The sequence below is a fragment of the Scardinius erythrophthalmus genome (genome assembly GCF_964197995.2).
Source record: "Scardinius erythrophthalmus genome assembly, chromosome: 20".
In the NCBI taxonomy this organism is placed as follows: Eukaryota; Metazoa; Chordata; class Actinopteri; order Cypriniformes; family Leuciscidae; genus Scardinius; species Scardinius erythrophthalmus.
The window spans coordinates 26676625-26702479 of NC_138240.1; the positions used below are offsets into that span (position 1 = coordinate 26676625).

Below are 25855 nucleotides of genomic sequence, written 5' to 3' on the forward strand. Positions count from 1 at the left end.
ATGTAAAATTTAAAAACCCTATACAGTAGGCATTGGTACACCATTATTTCACAAAGGTACCTAAATTGCTCCCAAATGAAAGATTGTTGTATCATAATAGTATAATAAGTACCTCTTAGTAATTTTTAATTATCCTGGTTGTTCCCCATTTATTCCCAAAACTTTACATATTGTTCCCTTTACTTAGATGCAAATACTTTATAGGTACACTATAATTACTGAAAGTTACGCTGTAAATTCGTCTTAATTGCGCAATACTTTTCGGGCTATAATCTAAAGCGTTACCAGTACATCTTTACATGTAATAATATAATTGCTTCTATTGTCTTTGAAATAAATTAGTGTACTGCCTATTGTGCTGGCAAACATTTATGGTAATGTAATTTCTATTAAAATTTTTATTTCATTTAGGATTACATTACATACAGTATAATATCAAATAACACACTACAGTTAAAATGACATATTACTACATATTAAATGTATAGTACATTTTTGTAAAATATATTAACTTTACGTGTGATATATCAAATAAACTACAGTTAAAATTATTACTTTACATGCACTTTAAAAGGTTAGTTGACATTAAAATAAGTCTACTTTAAAGTATAATAAAATATTATGAAAACAATGATATAAAGTGTATAGCTAAAGTAAAACATTTAATTTATCGATATGCCAGTGCATTTTTTTTTCAAAGTTAAGAAACAGTAATAAAAGTGTACTTACGTGTGTTAAGAAACAGTCAAAACATACTTTTAAGATTTGAAGCACACCACAAGTGCACATACAGTACTATTAAGCACACTTCTTTTTCACAAGGGTATGTCAGATTATAGGAGAAAAATGGGTTGTTAAAAGTGTTTGACTTTAATAACTCCAACATAGAGATGAACATATTTTTTGCCATTGGATTTATTTTTGTCTCACTGAGGTCTATTATTTTTTGTTTAAAGTATTATCCTCTGGTCAATCAATGCTTGATTGTTGGACTTTTAATCAAAAGAAGCTGATTGAATCCACATCTGTCTTTCTCTAGCTTTGTTTATTAGGGGAAAGATGGTTAAATTCACTGCCACTGCCCTTCAGATTTAATGAGAAGTTTAGCAGTGACCAGCACACATACACACACTGCAGTCCCACTCTGGATAATGCCATAACCTTACCTACATTGGAAACAATGTTAACCCTCTACCGCATAGTGTTGCTAGATGGCAACATACACTTTGTGTTCATTTCCTTGCCACTGTCTCTTTAAGAAAACATTCTAGTGTTTTTTTTGTTGGAATGAGAAGAACATAGTTTAGACAATGATGTGCTTTGGTGAAGTCACATGACATGCAGTTTTTTTCGGTGGCGTGATTTTTGACCGACTGCGGTCTCTTGTCGGTAGCTGCTGAAAGCAAACTAAAACGTAAAAAAAACTTTGCAATAGTGGAATGACATTGTTGCAATAGTTTAGCTAGCTACACTGAACAAAATTATAAATACAGCACTTTTGTTTTTGCCCCCATTTTTCATTAACTGAACTCAAAGTTCTAAGACTTTTTTATATGTACACAAAAGGCCTATTTCTCTCAAATATTATTCACAAATCTGTCTAAATCTGTGTTAGTGAGCACTTCTCCTTTGCCGAGATAATCCATCCACCTCACAGGTGTGGCATATCAAGATGCTGATTAGATAGTATGATTATTGCACAGGTGTGCCTTAGGCTGGCCACAATAAAAGGCCACTCTAAAATGTGCAGTTTTACTGTATTGGAGGGGGTCCGGGGGGGTCCGAAAACCAGTCAGTATCTGGTGTGACAAACATTTTCCTCACGGAGTGCAACACATCTCCTTCGCATAGAGTTGATCAGTTTGTTGATTGTGGCCTGTGGAATGTTGGTCCACTCCTCTTCAAAAAAGATTTGAAAAGAAAATCTAATTTAAATGGCAAAATTGTTCAAAAAAATTCCCACTATTGTATGTTGTTGCCATATGGCAACATATCATAAAGTACCTTAAAACAATATTTTTTCCCAAATTTTTTTTTTTTAAAGCACTTCAAGTTAAGCCATTCAAAGAAAAGAAAAAGAGTCAAATATTTTGTTCTATAGGTCTATAATGCGTGCGGTAGAGGGTTAATCTTAATTCCAAACACAGCATAATGAAGCCATGTTAAATTAGGGAGTTGGGGCAAACTTTTCATTCTGATCCTATTCAGACACTCTCAATAAAAGAGTATGTTTTCTAAACTTTGGGTGGCAGGTACTGCTGGAAAGAAATCTATTCTCATTCAGGTTACAGTGACTTTCTATAGACAAAATTTTAAAGGAATAGTTCACAGCATCATATTGTTTGTATCCATACAATAGAAGTCAGTGGTGAGCAAAACATATATTTTGTGTTCCACAGAAAATACATAGGATTGGATCCATCCATCAATCAATCAATCCATCCATCTATCTAATTTCTTCGTGTCATGTCAAGTGGCTTTTATTTTCATTTCAGTAATATACAGTGCAGTTCACAGTGAAATAAAACAACTTTCCTCTGGCACCAAGGTGCTACATGAAACGACAAACACGATATGACGCGAAATACAAAACTAACTATAGACACTACATAAAGTGCGTGTGTGCAAACATGTGCAAACAAAATTTAGTGCAAGCAACACAAGATATTACGAACAGTGACAGTGCAGCGCCGACAAGTACAGTAATTTTAGACAGTAGACAAGTATTTTTGTGCAAATTAATTGTCCATTTAATAATAAATCCACTACATGTAAACATTTTTCAGCAAAGTGGTTTGTGTAAAAAGTTTCACTGTGGGTGGTCATTAAGTGTGTGTCAGTCCAGACCTTTTCTATTGAGGTGTTGAATGGCTTGTGGGAATAAACTGTTACACAGTCTGGATGTGAGGGCCCGAATGCTTCGGTACCTTTTTCCAGATGGCAGGAGGGTGAAGAGTGGATGTGGTCAGCCATGCGGTGGCTTCTTGGATGCAGCATGTGGTGTAAATGTCTATTACGGACAGAAGAGAGACCCCAATGATCTTCTCTGCTGTCTTCACTATCCGTTTTAGGGTCTTACGATCCAAGACGGTGCATTTTCCAAACCAGATAGTGATGCAGCTGCTCGGGATGCTCTGGATATGGTGGTGGGAGCTTGGCCTTGGTGAGAGACGCTGCTTTCTTTGTTAAGGGGCTGGTGTTGAGGGACCAGGTGAGGTTCTCCACAAGGTGGACACAGAGTAATTAGTTGTTCTTGACTATCGTTGATGTACAGTGTAGAGTGGTCAACAACCATCTCTTTTGCTTTGGCTACATTCAGAAACAGGTTGTCTGCTTTACACCAGTCCTTTAGCCTCTGCACTTCCTATGCTGACTCATAGTTCTTGCTGATGAGACCCACCACGGTCGTGTCATCGCTGGTGCTATACAGTACATTGCTGCACAGTTGTGAGTCAGCAGGGTAAACCGCAGGGGACTGAGCACACAACCCTGAGGGGCCCCAGTGCTCAGTGGGGTGGTGCTGTTCCCGATCTGGACTGACTGAGGTCTCCCAATCAAAAAGTCCAAGATCCAGTGGATGATGCTGAGTTGAAGTCTTTGAACACCATTTGAATGTAGGTGTCCTTATTGTCCAGGTGAATGAGGGTCAGGTGGAGTGTGGTGGAGATGGCATCATCAGTGGAGTGTTTTAGACGGGTCCAGTGAGGGGGGCAGCAGGGTCTTGATATGCTTCATGACGAGCTGCTCTAAGCACTTCATGATTATGGGTGTGAGTGCCACAGGACGGTAGTCATTGAGGCATGACAAGGAAGACTTCTTTGGCACAGGGATAATAGCGGTAGCAGTGAAGCACGTTGGAACAACGGCCCTGCTCAGAGAGATGTTGAAGATGTCATAAGAACATCCTCCAACTGGGAGTGCCGGCCAGCTAGGGTTTGTTTTTAGCCTAGCACAGGCTCCTGCCCGCTTGCCACACTTCCGCTTTCTCGCGCATTGCTTTTGACGTCCCCTTCCCCGGCCAACAGCATCAATGACACAGAGGACTGGAGGCCTGGTCCCCGTAGCAAGTCATCCTATTTGTTGATTTCCGGGTGATTTCTATATCTCAGTAGTGTCTGGCAATGGTACACACGATCATCTGTTGCTTCTATGTCCATATTCCGTGTAAATCGGGCTACAAAACGAAGATAAGCAGTGTTTTGGATCCGAAGCGGCCACTGTGAATTACTGCCGCGAAGCCATCTTCCACCCATTTATTATATCCATCCATCCTTCCATCCATCCATCATATATATCCATCCATTTATCATATAGCCTACTGTATATATCAATCCATCTCTCTAGCCTTTCACATTGTGACAGGGTCAAAGTCTATCTCTATGTCTTTATCTCATTCTCTATATGAAACCACACTTTGCTTCTACTTTTTGTCATCCTGTTCACTCCATCAGCCTGTAAATCTTCATTCTCTCTCTCTCTCATTATTCTCATTAGCTCTGCTCAAATCAGTGCTGGACAGGCCGCTGTGATCTTTTCACACAGTCGTTAGGGTCGCCGCTCGTTAGCAGGGGCCGGCCTCATTACAGGATGTGTGTGTGTACGTGGCTGTGTGCCGTTTTAAGGGACGGCGCTGGGTGGAAAATTTAATTTAGTAGATCAAGGGAAAAAACGTGGGTTTGGCTGGGTTCAGGTGAAAATTGCTCTTTTCATATAACGTGCTTGTGAGTATGTGAATGAAAGCCAAGGCAACACAAAGACACACTTACACACATGCACGCTAACATGTGGCCTTCACGACATCCTACAGCAGCCCGCTGTGTTCTATAAGGGTATAAAACAAACATGGCTAAACATCGCTCTCATTGGGTGGTTTGGCGAGCTATGAAGGACTTCTTTTCTTTGAGGAGGTCTGCTTTAATGAAAGGGAGGACTGTGTGAGGAGCTACCAGAGAACCAACACCGGCCTCTCCTTCTGCCCTCTGGCATTACTGTAATACTACCACACTGCGGTCCTTATAGAGGCATATACTGAAGAAAATTCATTTCACAATATCTAAGAATGAGATAACTTCAAAGAGAACGTCAATCCTATCACACCTGAGAAATGTGTGATTGAATGTCAAGTGGGTATATTTTGATAAAGGAGATTCAACAACAATAAATCTGTCATATTTATTTTCCCTCAAGTTTACGTATAAGGTGCAGCACTGATATATAAGCATAGTCGGTCTTGTGCTAGCATGTCATAACTGTGACATGTTCCACATGACCTGTTTTTGCAGTTTACTTTATGGTCATGGTTAGACTTGGGAGGAGCTTTACATTGTGATTGTTAGTGTATATAACAATATGTATTCTTTTATATCCTATATTAAATTTCTGCATTTCAGAAGAGCTGATGTATATTCTTTTAGTAAAAGTATAAATCAGAAAATCCAGCTTTTAATGTTGTTTATATGTGGTGTTTTTAATATGCTTTAAGACAAACCATGTGAAAAATCATAAGTCAACACCATTACTGAGTATTTTCTCCTTAAAACTGCAGTGAACCAAAGACAGTCTAAAAAACGCAGTTTGAAACCGCTGGTGTTTCTGACGTCACAAACTACCTTGTAACCAATAAGGTCAACGTGTGATCGTAACAAAGTGGATATCTGAGCTGGTGTGAGTGAGTGGAGGCAGGGCTAATTTGCATATTCATAGAACCGTGAATACTAAATGTATTCGTAGAGTGTAGAGTTACATTTAAGCTATTTTAAGGCATGGAGGATTTTTTTTTTTCAAGTAAAAACATTTAAATATGTCATTTTGGTGATCAAGGATGAGTTTTAAGGAATAAGATTATTGACAACAGGGGGACTAAGTTAAAGTGACAGACATAATATAATAAATAATTCACTCATGGCAACAGTGACAACAACATAAAAATACACAAAAACATTTACAAAAGCTGTCCATTTCATATAAATGCTATTCTTTTAAACTTTGTTTAAACAATCCTGAAAAAAAAAATGTATCATGGTTTCAGAAGTAAAATAAACTTAATAAGAAGTTAGAAGGATGCATTTTCACTGTATAGAAAATGATAATAATGCTTGTGTTGCACATTTTTACTAATAACAAATGTGCAACTTAATTATTAAAGATAATAATTATTAAAGTTGCCTTCAAAATCTAATCTGCCGGATGCATAATGGATACAAATTTGATGGAAACCTTTCTGATAGTTAGCAATTTCCCATGTATATGTAATCTAAAACCATTTCAATCATGACAACTCTGAAAACTAGCATGTAATTGAATATGGCAGTGTTAATGTATTTGGTCTTGGCAGACTAGATCTGCTATGCTGCTGCTGCTAAAGAGCAAGTATGGACTTGCTACTGCTAATACACAGACACACTGTAGAATATGCATGTAGAATATGTTGTTGCTGCATAAATAGACATACATAAATCCCGTAGCAGATCTAGGCAGGTGGAGCTGGGGGAGGTGGAGGGTTTTAGAGGAACTCTGATAGCGCGCTGCAGGACTAGCCTACAGCAAACACTGAACTAGACTATTTCATTGGCTGCAGGATCAACAAAGGCCAATAAACTTGTGCCATGCGATGATGTGATTGCTTGACAGTTGCATGCAAAGGACCTATCAGCCTGTGCCCTATAGAGTTCTCTTACGAGAGTCCTCTCGTACTGCGTTTTATCAAAACGCTACGGGAAAAGTCTCTTTTCACGAAACACTGAAGCAAAAAATTATCCTTTAATTTTCATATATGTAAAACGCGTTGCGGCAGCAGCAGACAGCTATGGCGAGACGGCTTGCTCGCTCATTGGCTGCTCTGCGGCAACTGCTTAAGCCTATCGAGCGAGGCCTGAGATGACATCAGGCCAATGAGGGCGCTTCGCGCCCTCCTCGCCACTTCCCGCCGAAACGGGCGTGGCTTACCTCTATAAAAGGAGCTCGAGAAGGCTGACTCACTTGATTTTAATCTCTTCAGCGAAGCGCACGCATCGCTGGATCACGGAAGCAGCGTCGTTGAAGCAAGCACATCAGCGGGACGAGCCCTCGAAGCCGCTGGCCAACGCCGCCTTCTACAGCCGTACCTGCTGCGCTTTCCGACGCCTATATCCTTTTCATTCCATTGCCTTTCTGTGTGTGTGTGTGTGTGTTTTCTGCAACACTCACCCCTAAAAGAGCTGCGTCTTTTTAAAGATGCCTTCCTGCGGCTCGTGCCGAGCCCCACTCACCGAGGGAGACAAGCACGTCATCTGTGTTTCCTGCCTGGGTGAGGACCATGCAGCGCTCGCGCTCGCTGACGGCGGATGCCCTCACTGCGAGCTTTTGCCGATGGTGACTCTGAGGACTCGCCTGGCATCCTTTTCCAAGCCTGCATTCACCGCCGCGATGCCGCGCCGTAAGAAGCGCCGCTCGCAGCGGGTCCCGGAACCCGCTCCAGCCCGACCAAGCTCGCCGGTTCGCCCGCCAGCTTCACCGGCCTCTCTCGAATCACTTCCTGATGCTCAGCGCCCGCAGTCTGCCGCCGCTTCATCAGAGGAAGTCGGTTCAGAGGCTGCGTCGGGGGAGAAGGATTCCTGCTCTCTGATAGCTTCAGGCAGCGAGGATTGGGCGAGCTTTGAGGACCTCGCGCCTCCTGCCCGCAAGCCCTCAACGAGAGCCAACATTGAGAAGGAGCTCATGCGAGTACTCGCGCTGGCCGCGGCGAGCCTCGGCCTCGAGTGGTCTGCACCGGAGCCCCCCTCTCGAACCCGGCTGGATGGTAGCTTCCTCCCTGGTGAGCGCACTTCTCCGGAATCTAAGCCCGCTCCTTTTCTTCCTGAGTTACATGAAGAAGTTGCGAAGGCCTGGAACGCGCCCTTCTCTGCGCGGACGCGCTCATCTGTGTCACCCGCATTTTCCTCTCTGGATAATGCCGGAGACCGAGGCTACCTCTCTCTTCCGCCGGTGGAACAGGCGATAGCGACCCACCTTTGCCCGCCCTCTGCTGGACGGCGGGCTAAACCGGTGTTGCCTTCTAAAGCCTGCCGCATGACGTCGACGCTGCTCGCGCGAATCTTCTCCGCCGCTGGGCAGGCCGCGTCATCGCTACACACCATGGCTACGCTGCAGATCTACCAGGGTGATCTCCTCCGTAAACTGGACGAGATGGGACCTGACGCTATCTGCATCGCGGATTTAAGGAGCGCTTCAGATCTCACGCTCCGAGCTACTAAAGCCGCCGCACAAGCCATGGGACGCTGTATGGCTTCCGCCACTGTCGCTGAGAGGCACTTATGGCTGACGCTCACGGAGATGGCCGATTCCGAGCGCACTGCGTTTCTCGATGCCCCGCTGTCTTCCACCGGCCTTTTTGGTTCTTCTCTCTCCGAGTTCGTGGAGAGATTTACCGAGGCCCAGAAAGCGTCTCAAGCCTTCAAGCACTTCCTGCCGAAGCGCTCCGGTTCTGCAGCGGGTCGTGACAAACGGACCCCGCGGAGCTCTCAGCCTCAGCCCCCGCCTTCGGCCGCCTCATCGCAGCAGCCACAGCAGCGCAGCTCGAGGCCCCGCTCTCGGTCCAGCGCCCGGCGCCCCTCCTCGCGCGGGCCGCGATCGAGGATCGTGGTAAAGCCTGAAGTGCCGAAGAAGTCCTAGCAAGCCTAGGAAAGCGCAGGTGTGTGAGTCCCGTTGCGGCCGGCCTCTCACCCAAGCGCCCCGCTGTTTCAGTCCCAAGATTTGCGACTGTTCCAGTGTTTTCTGCAGAGAGCAAGCCCGCACTGCTGCCCGCTTGCCTGCACACAAAAGCCGTTTTCACGGCTACCCAGATAAATCTCAGAAAGAGTGTATTTTCTGGTGTCCCGGCCACGGCCGATGGTGCTATAAATGTAGTCTCGATGCCCACTCCTCAGTGCCCATCACTACACGTAAGCACAGCCCTACACTTAGGGCCCGCGCACATAAAATCGACTCAGGTCGATTGCGCTTCCAGCATAGTGAGAGTGCCCACTTCCCAGTGCCCACGAACACTATGTCTAACACATCACAGGCTCTCTGTAAAAACGAGAACTGTGAGCGCGCGCTCTGCTCAGGCAGACGCCGCGCCCAAAGCAGTAAATGTGCCCGCTCCCAGCCCACATCTACTCGCTCACATGGGTCCTATGAGACTTTCTCAGTCCTCCCTCACTCAGCTAAGCACTGTAGCAAGGTCGAGGATGAGCGTCTCGCCCGCTGTATTAAGCGCGCGCCCCGCCTCAAATGCCACAGGCATAACGCCTATGTTTGTATCCCCCGAAGCGCCTCTGTCGCACGGCGATCAGAGCGCGCTCCGTATCCAGCCCCTAGCCAGCCATGCAGATGCATGGGCAGCGCTCCCAGGGGTTTCGGACTGGGTGCTAGGCATTATAAAGAGAGGCTTCTCGCTACAGTTTTGCCGACGCCCTCCCCGCTTCACAGCGCGCGTCGAAACTACGTTTTCGTTGGAAGTAGCTCACCTACTTCGAGCCGAAATATCAAAACTGATAAGCAAAGGGGCGATAGAGCGCGTTCCCCCAGCTCTAAGCGAAGGGGGACTATACAGCAGATACTTTCTAGTCCCCAAAAAGGACGGCGGTATCAGACCCATACTGGATCTAAGACGGCTGAACAGAGTATTAGTGAAACGCAGTTTCAAAATGCTCACAACCAGCAAAATTCTCGCGCACGTTCGCCGAGAAGACTGGTTCATGTCGATAGATCTGAAGGACGCGTATTTTCAAATACAGATAGCGTCACACCACAGGCGATACTTGAGATTCGCCTTCGAGGGTCAGACATACCAGTATACAGTCCTGCCATTCGGCTTGTCCCTAGCACCTCGTACATTTACGAAATGCATGGACGCAGCGCTCGCTCCTCAGAGGCATGCGAGTGCTGAACTATTTGGACGACTGGCTGATCCTAGCTCAATCACGATCACAGCTCGTGGAGCACAGAACCATTTTACTCGATCACCTCGAGGATCTTGGTATCACAGTCAACTGGACGAAGAGTTCATTGAACCCCAGTCAAACGATTTCGTTTCTGGGTGTCGTTCTGGACTCACAGTCTATGACAGCGCGGCTGTCACCACAGCGCGTGCTGGCCATTCAGCGCGCGGCGAGGTCTTTCCGCCGCGGCGCTGTCACCCCGCTCAGGAAGTTTCAAAAGATGCTGGGTCTCATGGCCTCAGCATCGTCAGTTCTCCGGCTGGGCCTGCTCCGCATGCGCCCGCTGCAGTTCTGGTTGAAAGCGCGGGTACCGCGCAGAGCGTGGGCGACCGGTCGATTACGCCTCAAGGTCGATCAGAGCTGTGTTTCAGCCCTGACGCCTTGGACGGCGGACGACTGGTACCAATCAGGTGTAAGCCTGGGGACTTCCTCGAGAGTGAGGATGGTGTCTACAGACGCATCCACCTCGGGATGGGGAGCTCTGCTCGAGGGCAGACCGTTCTTCGGCCTGTGGTCGGAACGAGAAAAGCTCCAACACATAAACTGCCTAGAAATGCTGGCAGTGCACAACGCGATGACGCGTTTTTGTCCCCACATCAAGGACGAACACGTCATAGTCCGCTCGGACAACATGGCTGTGGTGTCCTACATAAATCGCCAGGGCGGTCTGAAATCCATATCCCTGTACAGGCTGGCGAAACGCCTCCTATTATGGGCTCAGCACAACTTACGCTCGCTGAGAGCAGTGCATGTACCTGGGCTTCAGAATGTGGGCCCAGACAGACTGTCCAGGAACAATGTTCCCCCGGGCGAATGGTCTCTACACCCACAAACAGTCCGGCTGTTGTGGGAGAGATTCGGCAGAGCGGAGGTGGACCTTTTCGCGTCCCGCGAAAACGCGCACTGCCCCGCATTCTTTTCAAAAACCGACAGCGCGCTGTCCCGAAGGTGGCCGCGCTGCCCGTTATACGCTTTTCCCCCCGTCTCCCTCCTGCCACAGGTGCTGGAACGGGTCAGGGAAACGAAATGCCCAGTCCTGCTTGTAGCTCCGTTCTGGGAGAACCAGATATGGTTCCCAGTTCTTATGCAGTTGACAGATATCGATCCATGACCACTGCCGTTGAGGAGAGATCTCCTCTCGCAGGCCGGGGGCTCGATTTGGCACCCACACCCGGAACTGTGGTCCCTTCATGTGTGGGTGCTCAACGGATACCCGTTGGTCTCACAGAGGGAGTCGTGAATACCATCACTCAGGCTAGAGCGCCGTCGACACGGCGGCTTTATGCTTCGAAGTGGTCGGTTTTCTCCGGCTGGTGTACAGCTCGGAGCATTTCACCCCTCGAGTGTGAGGTAACGGAGGTTCTCTCCTTCCTACAAGAGCTGTTGGATAAGGGCAGATCCCCTTCCACGCTCAAAGTGTATGTGGCGGCTATTTCAGCGTTCTTTGGTTCAACGCTGGGTCAGTCGCTGGGAAGGAATGATTTAGTCATCCGCTTCCTCAGGGGAGCTAGGAGACTGAATCCGCCTAGACCTCCTTCAGTTCCTTTGTGGGACCTTTCTACGGTCCTGGCGGCCATGAAAGATGCCCCTTTCGAGCCTATCCAGTCTATTAGCCTCAAACATTTGTCTTTCAAAACAGTGTTTTTGATGGCTCTCGCTTCAGTGAAGCGCATAGGCGACCTGCACGCGCTCTCTGTGAGCCCGGCGTGCTTGGAGTTTGGTCCTAATGACTCTAAAGTCATACTCAAACCTAAGCACGGCTATGTGCCGAAATCCCTCAACACGCCTTTTCGGGCTCAGGTCATTTCCCTGGCTGCCCTGCCGGCATCAAGTGAGGAAGGGGACTCGAGTTTTCTTTGCCCTGTTAGGGCTTTAAGAGCTTATATGTCCCGCTCTGCTGTCTTCAGACAGACAGAGCAGCTCTTTGTCTCGTTCAGTGGACGTTCCAAAGGAATGGCTGTTTCGAAACAAAGTCTATCCAGATGGATAGTTGACGCCATAGCGCTGGCTTATACTGCCAAGGGCATTCCATGCCCGTTGGGAGTCAGAGCGCACTCCACGAGAAGCGTTGCTTCTTCGTGGGCTTGGTCCAGCGGGATTTCCCTACAGGATATATGTACGGCGGCAGGCTGGGCCTCGCCGTCTACATTTATCAGGTTTTATAACCTAGAGGTTCCCGCCTTGCAGGCTAAGCTTTTGTCGGTGTAATCCGTTCAGCCGTCTAGTCAGACCGCTGAAACTCACGCGCTATGCGCTACCGACTATCTTGGGCAGAACTGTGTAAGACCCACATTTCCACATTAGTTCAGGTTCCCTACCCTGTCTATGTGATGATTATACTTGCGTCTGTGGACATGTCTATTCTACGACGCTACAATTTAGGGAATTAAGGCTCCCACCCTTATTCCCTGACTCTGTGTGAGTCAATCTGGTGATTATGCACTGTATGCCTGAAATAGCTTCCGGTGATCAGTGTTTTTATCCCAGCACGCACGGCGTTTTGCAAGGGGTTCCCGTAGCGTTTTGATAAAACGCAGTACGAGAGGACTCTCGTAAGAGAACGTACTCGGTTACTAACGTAACCTCGGTTCTCTCTAGAAGAGGGAACGAGTACTGCGTTCTCTGCCGTGCGTACGGTTCACTCTGGTTCGCTTCGGCAATCAAAATCAAGTGAGTCAGCCTTCTCGAGCTCCTTTTATAGAGGTAAGCCACGCCCGTTTCGGCGGGAAGTGGCGAGGAGGGCGCGAAGCGCCCTCATTGGCCTGATGTCATCTCAGGCCTCGCTCGATAGGCTTAAGCAGTTGCCGCAGAGCAGCCAATGAGCGAGCAAGCCGTCTCGCCATAGCTGTCTGCTGCTGCCGCAACGCGTTTTACATATATGAAAATTAAAGGATAATTTTTTGCTTCAGTGTTTCGTGAAAAGAGACTTTTCCCGTAGCGTTTTGATAAAACGCAGTACTCGTTCCCTCTTCTAGAGAGAACCGAGGTTACGTTAGTAACCGAGTACGTTTCATGACTGAACTATTTGAACAAAATGAACAAAATACATTGTGCTTCCCTGTTGTTTTACCCCAATATAAGTTATTAAAACAGCTGATTCAGGACTTTATAAGCTTGAGAGGACCATGTATTGTGCAAATGCTGTCCATAAGTACACCAAGGTTTTAACAAATAAAATCTGGCCTGTGACCTAAAATGAGTTTGACACTGAATTAAATTAAACAATCTGGTTTCTTTTCCCATATTTCTCTCTGTTATGTATGATTTTACAGAAACACGTCTTAAGAGTATACACACATACATACATACATACACACATATACATACATACACTATATATATATATATATATATATATATATATATATATATATATATATATATATATATATAGTATACAAAGAGAAAGAAAAAGACAGAGGTAGAGATGGCTGTTTAGAGAATATTTAGAGCCTTGAAGCAATGCCAGAACAGTTTGAGAGAAATTTCCATAATAGGATGCATAGCACACAACACATGGGTTGAGGAAAACACAGCCAGACAAAAAGACAAAGTGCTGCAGTTTTTTTCGCGTCATATTGATAACATATGTGTCATGATAAAGAATGCTTTGACATCACTTCAGTGAAATACAGCTTTGCTGATAAACACACCCTTTGAATTGCGAGAGAGGAAAAAGTGAAAAGTTGCAGTGAATGTGTCAGTAGTCAGATCTGTTATTGATATTTAATATAACAACACTCCTAAACATGAATATGATATCAGCAGTTTTGGGTTAGTAGAGAGAGCAGTAAGATCATCCAGTCCTGGGATGACTGGTCTACAGACCGCACAGATAAGAGAAGCTCCCGGCAGCATGTTACACTACACACATACAGTACAAGCTGGAAACAATGAACAGAGATATACGTTTGCACACACACACACACACACACACACACACACACACACCAAGCCGTTGTATTAAAACAAGAATAAACTGCGTAACAATGGGATGAGAACAGATCCAGCAGACCTGTCACTTCTCAGGAAGTTGAGGCCCAGGGCAGGAAAACTTTTTTACGAAGTATACAATCAACTGTAATCATGTTCTCATGAGAAAACTAAATTTATCTGATCTATTAAAACTGATTTATCAGTGTTTTAACATTTACCTTGTGAAAAAGAAGTATACTTTAGCATCATTTTAAAAAGACTTCTTACAAAAAGATTATACATTTAGGAAATATTATGTGTGGGCCAGGGTTGGGGAGTAAAGGAATACATGTAACGGCGTTACGTAATCAGGATACAAAAATCTGGTAACTGTAATCCGTTACAGCTACATAAATAAAAAAAGTAATCAGATTACAGTTACATTTTGTAAAAAAAATGGGAATACTATCAGGATTAGAATTGTTTCACTTAAAACTAAATTAATTATTTTGACATAACGCTATATTGACAGTAGTGATGTGCGGATCGTGGTTATATCCATGGAGACTGTGGATAATTTGCGGATTGGTTGGGTGGGCCAAGTAATAAAGAAATAACATTCCAATTAAATGCGGGTGGGTCGCGGGTCGATGAGAGATAAGTCATTAATGTGTTGATTTTAAAATAGTCATGGAACTCTCATTTCACGGGAAAACACAACAAACGTGTCACTCTTTTACTTTTATTTACGACAACAAGGTATATCTCTTCAGGGAAAACCAATCATGGCCACGTAATGGTCATTATATAAAACACCAAGAAAAAAAAAACTTACATTATTGCTTAATATCTTAATATCTTTCTAAAAATATACACAAGCTTAACAGAAATTATTCTGATAATAAGGTTTACCAACATAATGATGGAAATATTAACATGTTTGACATTCAATCACATCTCAAATTCTGTTGCCAGTCATGACGTGAGACACCTCTGGTGCACGCGCAATTATTCTCCTACATATTGTTTTTTTCTTGACTTTATTTACATATATGCCCTTGAAGGAATCCAAAAGTAATCAGATTACATTGCTTTCACATTGTGGTGCTTGTATAACGTTACTGAATAGTTTTTTATGAAGTAATTTGTAATTTGAGTACATTTTTAAAGTAACTGCTAGAATGCAATGTTTTCAGACACTTAGTTAATATAGATAATTGCAATTAAATGAAAACTTATTTGATTTGAATTAAATCCAATTAGCTGCACTTTAAAGTGATTTTTTGGACAACTTAAGTGGGATTTAAGTACATATTTAAGTGTGATTTTAAAATTACTTATATTGTCCTTGAAATGTGGTTAACGTGTACTGACGAATGTACTGACAAACATTTATGGTAAACTGAAATATACTTTAATTTATACCATGGTCTGGGTGAATACTCGATTCTGATTGGCTGCAGGGTGTCCGTTAAAAAGTGATAATGTACACCTAGGAAAGGCGTCCCGTCAATTTGCCTGATGACAGTTCTAAATGATTGCGCTGGCTCAAACTCACTGATCAACTGCTGCGGTCGGGTCGCTGTGGCCACGTTGCTTGGCAACGCCTGTATACGGGAGATATTAAATAGTGCGCTCGACTTAATAAATAAAAACCCTCACGATTTTTACTCTAAAACACATTAAAGTATTATTAATTGATTAAATATTTCTTTCTTTCGTAAGTAACCATGGTATAAGCGGGTTAATGCCCTTCGAGGTGTCCATTGTCAGGTTTTAATGGACTTCGCCGTCGTCCATTAAAACCTGATAATGGACACCTCGTCGGGCATTAACCCTTACATAATTTCTATTGAAACTTGTTTGTCATGTATTTGTAATTACACATTTGTAATAATGAAGATGTAATTCAGTACATTCAAAATATATTAAATGTAATATACAATACCACTCTACACTTAAAAGTATAATTGAGTACTTTATGCTTTAGTATGTTAGCCAACACATCAAAATAAGTGTACTTTTTTGTAACAAAATAATTTGAAATGCACTTTAAAGTAAAACTTTTTATTTGACATTATTACAAAGTGTCTTACAGTTAAGAAACAGTCATGAAAGTGTACTCTTTAAGTATACTTAAGTGGCCTTTTATTTCATTAGTAATATATTTTTAAGATTTTAAGAACACTACAAGTGCACATTCAATTCTATTAAATGCTCTTCTTTTTCACAAGTGATTGTATGACATGATATAGTATATTTATTTTAGTTATCTTTTGTTACTTGGTTGTCATGCTGCATTCCAATCAACTCTAAAAGTCAGAACTTTCTGTCTGGAAATCAGATTTGAAACCAGTTCAGTTTTCTCATTCAGAAATGAGGATGTAGATGTATGATGTCACACAAACATGGGTCAAAGCTCTTGCGTTACATGATGATAATGATGTCTGTTTGCTGAGACAAGTCACAGGTGTGTAAAACCCAGTTAATTAACTATTCTGTTCATAGTCATACATCTGCAGAACAAACGCTAGTACTGCATACAATCATTTGTACTCTGCAATTTGGTTGCTAGGAGACATCTTTGTTGACGATCAAGCACCTGCAAAGCAAATGCTCGCATTGCAATTTGTTTCTTTATACAACATCCTAAGAATGTCTGGCAATGGGATGTCTTTATAAAAGGAAGCCTGTGATATCTACTAGGAAAGCATCTCACATATGACTTTGAATGGACTGCAGCATTAGAATTATAGTAGCCAAGGATATATAACTGGGCTTCCTAAAAAAGAAGCCCCAAAGAGCTGTAAAGCAACATCGTTTTCTTAACGTACCATGCCATACTATTTTTGTTATGTTTTTATTACAGACCAACTGCATAAGAAATGTGTTTCCAGTTTTGCGGATACAAATAGTATAAGTACATGGTATGCATATGCCTATTCCTTTCTCACTTTTACTCTATAGTATGCCAAGTAGTTTTGGTCACACTTTATTTTACAGTGTCCTTGTTACATATGTTACATGTACCTAATGTAACAGTTCATTATTTATAATTACATGCAACTAACCCTAAATCAAACCCTATTCTAGTAAGTACATGTTGTTAATAAATATTACTCAGTACTTAAATGTATAATTATACTGTAACAAGGACACCTTAAAATAAAGTGTAACTGTTTTATTCTTAAAAGCATCCTTAAATTCCTACTCTAAAACTCGAAATAAGTGAATCATCATAATTTATCATTTAAAATTGTTCATAAAATCCTATTTCATCCTGACTTTGAGCCTTTTCAAACTCCTTTTCTTGCCTTTTCCAAATAACATGGTGTGCATTTGCACATAAATATAGTATATTACACAGTATATTAGCATACTATATTGTATTATTGTATACTAGTATAAATATTTCCAAATAAAATAATTAATATAACTAAAATTGCCAGTGAGGAAATTGCATTACACTGATTATACTTAAAAATTATATGATCAATAATTTATGATTACATATGTTTTTACATTGCTTTAATTCATCAAAATAAGTTACGCAACTTTTTTATGTTATACAAGATTCAACTCATGTTTTAAGTCAGTTTAATGTGATTTAAGTTGAAATTACTTAAATATCCAAGTTGATTGCACTTGAAAATTTAAGGCAGCAATTTATTTTTCAGTGTACTGTAATGGTACAGAATTGTCATATGGTTAATATAATCTTAATCCTCAGAAAAACTGTTAAGCCAAGTCGCAGTGATTCGTAAATGACAATTGGCTTCGTTTTATGTTGTATAATGTCATAATGAACAATAACTGACAGAAAGACGCATATCTGACAGTGACAATCGTAAAAGACAAAAATATTGTGTATACTGAACAAAGCATTTGGTTTAATAATCAACATCTAATGATAACATCTAATTATCTAACCAATGATGCAGCAAAAATCCTGATGTATTAGAGCTTTAATAAAACTGCATTATATTATGCATATCAGCATGGGAAACAAGGAAAGACTCCAAAAATGTGGCTCCAAAAATGCAGAATACAATTGGTTTCTTTGAAGATTTCCTATTTAAAGCAAAAGGAAATTATGTTTTACTAACAGAGGTATAACATCCGTAGTTTTACTAAAACACCCCTACCCCCATCCTGACCCAGTTTAACTACAATCCCAGGTACGAGTGCCTGTTTGCGGGCACGGCTCCAGTTTCTCTGACCTTTGACCTCCGCAGCTCCCCGGGGGTCTTGTCTGCACTTGCAAAAACAAGCAAATCAGATAATTTTACCCCAAACAAAACACCTACATACAGAGAGCAGCCCTGTCTTACACACACATGGCTAATCACTGCACACGTGCACACATGAACACGAGCACACGCACGTGCACACACAAATGACCTCATACACACATTCACAAAAAAAAAAAAAAAATTGAGAATTAGATAACACGTTTTAGTCCACTACAAATAATATTATAGTATTGTTGTTTTAGCCATTGTCACCATTTTTATATATGCAGGCTTCTCCCAGAATGCATTTTTTCATTCCACTTCGCTACTTTTCCATTGTTTCTCAATGTCATGAGCTACATGGACCTCTTTACATGTTTGCCTTCACGACTTTTTCAGGGTCTCGCGCATTCTAAAAACGAAGTTAAACTTCTAAAAAAAAACGTGTCTCTAGACAGTGTGCTTTTTTTTTTAATCATTCCACTGACAGCAAAAATGCGTTCTGTGTGAACCGGCCCATAAAGAGCTACAAGACCATTTTATTCGAAAATAATATAGCCTAGCTGTCAGTATCATGCAACAATACTTCAGGTCGGTCAGCAACAGAACATATTTCTTCCTCCTTCAATCCCTGGCAGCCTCCTCTCCTCCTCTTCTATTATCTCTCCAGACTGAGCAGTTTTTCACAGAGTGATACATGGAGGTGTAATGAGACTCTTTCCTCTAGAGTTCTGTGATAATCACGCGTACTGACCGTTCCTCCCTACTGTATCATCACACTCACAGATAGCAGCAAACAGATCTCTGGCAGCGTTGACTTCAATATTCAATATGAAAATTAAAGGAACATTCTGGTTCAAATTAAAGTAAAATGCTGTTATCATAATAATTTGGACTTGTTGTTCATTGAATTTAACTCTTTCCCCGCCACTGATGGAAATGTCCGTTATTTGTGAGACTACGCTTCCCCGCCATTGACATTGTTTTCAATGTTATACGTATAGGGGGCGCTATTACGCATCTTCTGAAAGACGACTAAATCTCCTGATCAAAACACAGACGAAAATAATCAGAAACAAGTGATAGCTTATGTAAGCAGATGAACATGTTCAATCAGTGTCTGTTCTTTCTTTTGATATGTTGCATATTCAAATATTATCCATAAAACAAAAAATTCTGGGGGTCATGAAACTTTTGTGAAAATGACCAAAAATGCTGCCGGTCAATGCTTGTTGAGTAACTGGCTACTCATTTGAATGTTTTAGCACTTGGCTCTAAAATGACTCAAAATGCCCTTCCCTAGATAGACGGCACACATCAAAAACACCACTAAGCCTCGCAATGGTGATGAAGATGATGGCGAGAAAGAGATTTACTTACAGCTTCTCGAGGGAGTACAAGCCGGTGAAGGAGCCATTTTTCAGGACACGGATACGATTGTTGCTCAGATTTCTGTGAAGAAATGCAAAAGGAGAGATGAAATGAGTCATTGTGATGACAGTCACTAATCACACATTCACAGACAGCGATGTAAAATAGAATCCATCCATGCATCCAATGAAAACAGGCCTCACTCACACACTGTCATACACACGCCTTGCCAACACGCATGCAGAACCAAAACACACAAGCGCATGTCCAACACAAACACGCATAACAGTAAACACCCTGACACAAACGTGCTTATATGGCTAGGCACCTCAGACAAATACGCTCACCAACTCTCACAAATATTCTTCATTTGCTGCCTTCAAACCCGACGACTGCAGCTTTAGATTCTGGTATTTATACACCTAAGAAAGAATGTAGAATTGCAGACTTGCTACTGCCAGTACATACACAGACACGCTGCTGTGAGCATGTACTGTAAGACCTACTGCTGCTGCACAAATAGCATATACTGTATGGAATTTACCATAGCAGATCTATACAGGTGGAGCTGGGGAAGGTGGAGGGCTTCAAAGGAACTCTGAAAGGGTGCCGCAAACTGCTGAAGCAAACACTGACCAACTATTTAAATGTTGAGGAGCCGCTAATTGGCTGCAGATGTAACAGGAACCAATCAGCTTGTGCCATGTAGTTAATGTAATTTTCACCAGTTTGCGTTTCATGACAGAACTTGGTATATATTTTTTGTAATGTGGATCTGTTTATGCTTTACACTTCAGACAAATATTCTCGACAACTTTCACACATATATTCTTTGTTTGCTTCAAACCCCATGACGTCAGCATTCGATTCTGGTATATACACAAATAAATGGTGTGACTGTAAAACTAAGCTGTGTTTCAATGTTACACTTTAATTTCCATCAAACAGAAACAAACATGTAAGAAATAAGGGGAGATATCCTTTATTTTTCTTGCTCTTCTTTTCTTTTTTTATTTATTATTGATTTATAGAGGTCATGAATTGAGAAAAAACATGTCCTTGATCTTTTGAGATATAAAAGGTCATTGTACTATATGTGACACTGGATCACAAAACCAGTCATAAGTCGCACTGGTATATTTGTGCCAATAGCCAACAACACATTGTATGGGTCAAAATTATCGATTTTTCTTTTATGCCAAAAATCCTTAGGATATTAAGTAAAGATCATGTTCCATGAAGATATTTAGCAAATTTCCTACCGTAAATATATAAAAAATATATTTTTGTGAGTGGATGCAGCACAATCGCGAACATAAATAGACAACTTTAAAGGTGATTTTCTCAATGTTTAGATTTTTTTGCACCCTCAGAGTCCAGATTTCAAATAGTTGTATCTCAGCCAAATATTGTCCTATCCTAACAAACCATACTTGAATTGAAAGCTTATTTATTCAGCTTTCAGATGATCAATAAATCTCAATTTCAAAAAATTGACCCATGTGACTGGTTTTGTGGTCCAGGGTCACATATAATAATAAGTTTCAGATCTCAAAACTTCCTAGTTTGTCCAAAAGCAGCTTTTATTGATGCCAAGGCTCAGAAAACGTCTCGTTTCGTATTTTGTCACGTTATTACGTCATAGTGAGACGAAACACCGCTTATGCAGAAGAAAATCAATGCCTACTTCTACATCATTGTCTCTTAAGCCCCGCCCACTGATTCACACGTCATGTAGTAAATACGAAAGAGATGCAAGTACACAGGATTACTAAAGCAACAAAATTATAGAGATGCCTCTGTGGATTACAAGACGTTTTGCAGTGCCAAGTTGAAGAAAAACACAGCCTTTGCATTGCCATTTTTGTGATCCTAGCATTAAGAAAGCGTGGATGAACTTTATATTTACTGAAGGTCTAGTCAAGATCGCGTCCGTTCATTTGTTTGATTAATTTTACTGCGGTTTTTAAACCAGACACAGTTAGACGCAGGCTTTTCAGAGAGACTGAAAATAAAAGATGATGCAGTGACGACTACATTGGATCTGACAGTAATGTCACAACACAAAAGTGTAACAGTGTTTTACCATGTGTCACTATTGCTTTGTCTGATACAGATCATTTGATATGTACTGAGTATTTATACTGTAGCGCCGCAGTCAGACTGAATAGTTGTGATAGTTGCAATTAGCTTTTGTTTCGGCATTTATGGGGGTTTATCAGATACTGAAGAAAGCACATAGAGAACGCTGCTTTTGTTGTTCTGATCTAAGTTATTCGCTGTTATCCTGAATTGAAGATTCAGTGAGCGACATCTGTTTTATCAGAAGCAAGACATTACAACACAACACGACTATCAAAACTGAGTCTTGATAACATTATAAGTGGACCTCAGAGAATATTATACAATTTTTAAAAAATGCAGTTCATGACCCCTTTAATGTTTTTTTTTTTTTTTTTTTTGTAATGTAGATCTATTTATATTTTTGTTTAAACTTTAAATTAGTATTATTGTTCACTTGGGTGTAGAATTATGTTCCTGTTTATGTTTTTTTTTTTTTTTTTTACTTTTTTTTTTCTCATTGAATTCTAAATTGGCTGCGTACTTGGAAGTGTGGCCTTTGTCATTATTTTCAGCTGTAAATGCTCTTAATATACTATTAAATTTGCTGATACTTTTGCATGTCTTGCAAGCCAGAGGAAGGTTCGTTGACCGAATCTTTGCGAAATCCCCTCATTCTCGAAAAAGAAAATACAAGCCAGACTACATTAGGTATGTAGATCCATACAGTACATATACAACTCTTTTATTAATAGAAAATTCAAAAGAACAGCATTTATTTGAAATGAATATATTTTGTAACATTATAAATGTCTTTACTGTCAATTTTGATCAATTTCATGCATACTTGCTGAATAAAAGTTTTCGTTTCTTTAACAAAAAAATCGGACTGACCCCAAGCCCTTAAATGGTAGTATAAATCAGATTGTGTTTTTAAGAGATTTTATTTCATAGGTGCACAAAGGAAATGTGACCATTGTTGAAGAAACACTGACTATAATAATATGTAATAAGTACTCTGTATATAAAGACAGTGTTTCACCAACAGAGAGGAAGAGCGTCTGGGAAAGGATGCTGCCCAAACACGATTTAAGCGACCCGACAGCTATGAAGACAACGGCATCAACTTCAGCCATCAGACCGGGCTGTTTCCAATTAATCTTCACGGCTTAATGGAGGGATGGAAAGGGCGAGGGAATGAGGAAGAGGAGGGGAGGAAGCCATAATCTTGATAATCACAGTGGATACATTTTTACATCAAAAGGAAGTCGAGGTCCACATCAAACGCGCGCCCAGCTCTTTTCCATGACAATTATCCCTTTCGCCATTGGCTAATGGGCCTGAGACCAGAGAGAGTCTTATCAGAAGGAAGAGAGGAAAGAGAAGAGGAGGAGAGAGAGACGTTTGGATGCTGGTATGGATAAAGCTCACGAGTAAAACCGGTTTGGATTAGGTTTGTGGCTGACATGGACAAACAAAAACAAACAAATGCAAGTATACTGATCCCGCCGTTGTGCGTGTTATATATGTCAGATCTATTTCTGTCTGTCCTTAAATCACATATGGAAGCAATACATCAAAGAGGCCATACACATTACAGTTATTTTCCCACAGTTTACGGGTCGTTACGTCAAGTTTTTATACAGCAGCCACTGCAACATGATAAAAACAGTAACGTTCAATAATTTATCAGGTGACAAATAACATGCGAATTGACTTTTTCAAGATCAAATTGGGTCCAAAAGTCTAAGAAGACTTTGTAAAACCGGGATTCAAATAACAGCGAGATTAATTTAAATAATAAATATACCCCCGGTTTCACAGTCAAGGCTTAAGCTAGTCCCAGACTTAAATGTGTTTAAACTGTTTTAACTGAAAGCAACTTGCACTGACATACAGTATCATGTCAGTACAATGTTTTGTCTCAAGATGCACACCAGTAATGTTTTTTTCTAAGGCACGTTTATAAAAGCTACTTAAATGTCCGAATTGAACTAAGGCCTAAAGCTGGCTTAATCTAAGCCCTGTCTGTTAAACCATGAAGTGACCTGATAAAAGGGACCATAATTTATTTTCAAGTCTACATGAAAAAAATAGGCCAAAGAGACGTCAGCGGAAAAGGAAAATAATTTCACAGGAAATCTGACTTTTATGTTTTGATCAAAGATTGCAAAGACAAACATTTATTTTATTTTTGGAGCAGCATGGACTGGACCAGGAATGTAAGTTAAAGTTGCAATGAAATGTAAGTAGTGACAGATCAGCAGGAGTGAGGTTTAAGTGAACTTTAAGTCCTTCAAATGTCACTAGAGAGAAGGTCCAGTGTTTTGATTAAACATTACGAGGTCAAAAACATCTTTAAAAAAATGAAACATGAATAGATTAATTGTTCACAATAATGTAATGCTGACTTTTAAAAATGTAAATAGGGTCATTTAATTTCACGTTAGAATAAAAATAGATCAACTTTTCTGAAGTAAATTTTGTTGGCCCTGCAGTGTTAATTAGCCCAACTGTTTATTGATGCAAAATAATACAACAATTTTAATATTTAAAATAGTCAACACACCAACAGTCTCATTGGAAAAACGTTACTCCACATACATTTTTGCTAAAAAAAAAAAAAAAAAAGTATAAATTTACAAATCACTGCAGATTATTCACTCAACATTATGAACACATATTATTGATTATTAAAAAGGCTTATTTTCATGTGGCAGTTCCCTGCACAATACATTTGTATGGCCTCATATCATTTTTACGATAGTGCATCATTTGTAACTAATACATTTTGCCATTTGCATCTCATGCAGCTCGATATGTGTGGCTTTCCTGGTATAGCAGACTTGCTCAGAGACTCCAGTGAAACACGAGTTTCGACAAAATAGCTTAAAGACTTGTAGAAGCAGCTAAAAAGACATAGTTGCTTCAACAAATGTGGGACAGGGTTGAGTGTAGGTGGTACGTTATTTTCAAGCGCGATAGAGCTTTAATCTTTTAACACCACTCACCTCACATTTCAGTTCAGAACTGCTGCGTAACATACAATAACCAATGTAAACACACATTAAAAAAGAACTCCATTCATTGGAAATTCACTTTGAAAGTATTGCGAAATGTGCAAGAAGCAATGTCATTTCATTTTGCAGAAATGTTGCCACTGGCATGCTTTTCCAATGAGCCTGGGTTGCAACATACACACTTGTATGTCTGTCTACATGATATGTTGCATAAAGCATAAAGAAAATCTTTTACTCGCCCACATCACACTTCATACACTTCAGGCTTGTGCTTGTCAAAGAGTGACAACAATAAACACAGTAAAAGACACAGTAAACATGACCAAAATCACAGATGCATATCTTACAAAAGACAGTTGATGTTGCACAGTCTGCTTTGACTTTTACCCAAGATGTAATTGGGGTATTATCATATAATCTGACAATCGTAAAGGACTTAAAACATGCATAGTGTACACCTGGCTTTATCCAATCAGATTTTAGAGTTTTAATTATCCATTGTATAATTGCATATAAATCCTGGAACTTTCTAAAGTGCGCGTTAGTGACTCATGTTCCTCTTTCGTCGGTCCTCAATGTGTCACAGCCTAATAGACCATAACTGGCTCTATATTCTCTTATCATTAGGAAGTGTGTTACCAATCAGGACTTAAGAATGTGTTTGCAGTATGAGTGTGTGTATACGTTGAGAAAGAGTGTGTGTCTGCTTCCATTTGCAAACCAGCAGCTGGTTCATCTTATTTCCTGCCTTGTCACAAAAGTTAATGAGCAGATTTAACCAAAAAAGCATTCGAGGCAGCCACTTTTTTTTTGTGCAAACACACCTTTTATGTAAAATCTAGTATAGAATGGCATTAATATAACCCCTCTGGTTCTACTTGCACCGATCCAAGCGGGATTCGAACCGACGTTTCCTGCATGGGAGGCGGGCACGTTAACAAGGAACCTATAGACCACAGCCTCAAACATTAGTCACTAGAGCACCTCTTTACACGCACAGCCCTTACTAGCTTTAGCCTGGCTAACGTCAGACCTCGTCTCATTGAGACGTGGTCTGGGAACCATATGTTCGTTTTCTCTTATTTGAGGCGTGGTTTACGAATGCCCAGAGCCGTTTATTGTGCGCTACGAATGTGCCTGTACGTAGCTCATAGCCAATCGTTTCAATTATACCAGATGACGTATGTAGAGCGACAGAAATTCAACGAGGAAGACGACGAAATAAACTTGCGTTCTAAACTACTTAGAACACTATCTAAGGCTGCATCGAAAGGTAACTTCGCGTCTGATGCCATGC

At 41.3% G+C, this 25855-nt stretch overlaps 1 protein-coding gene across 1 annotated transcript in view; it reads right to left on the minus strand.

Annotated features, from left to right (window-relative positions):
- The window catches only part of adgra2 (adhesion G protein-coupled receptor A2), a 96327-nt gene that overhangs the window by 39512 nt on the left and 30960 nt on the right, over positions 1-25855 (minus strand). Inside the window, exon 2 of the mRNA XM_081349342.1 lies at positions 19487-19558. Within this exon, the coding sequence (XP_081205468.1) occupies positions 19487-19558 (72 nt within the window). The remainder of the gene's footprint in view (positions 1-19486; positions 19559-25855) is intronic.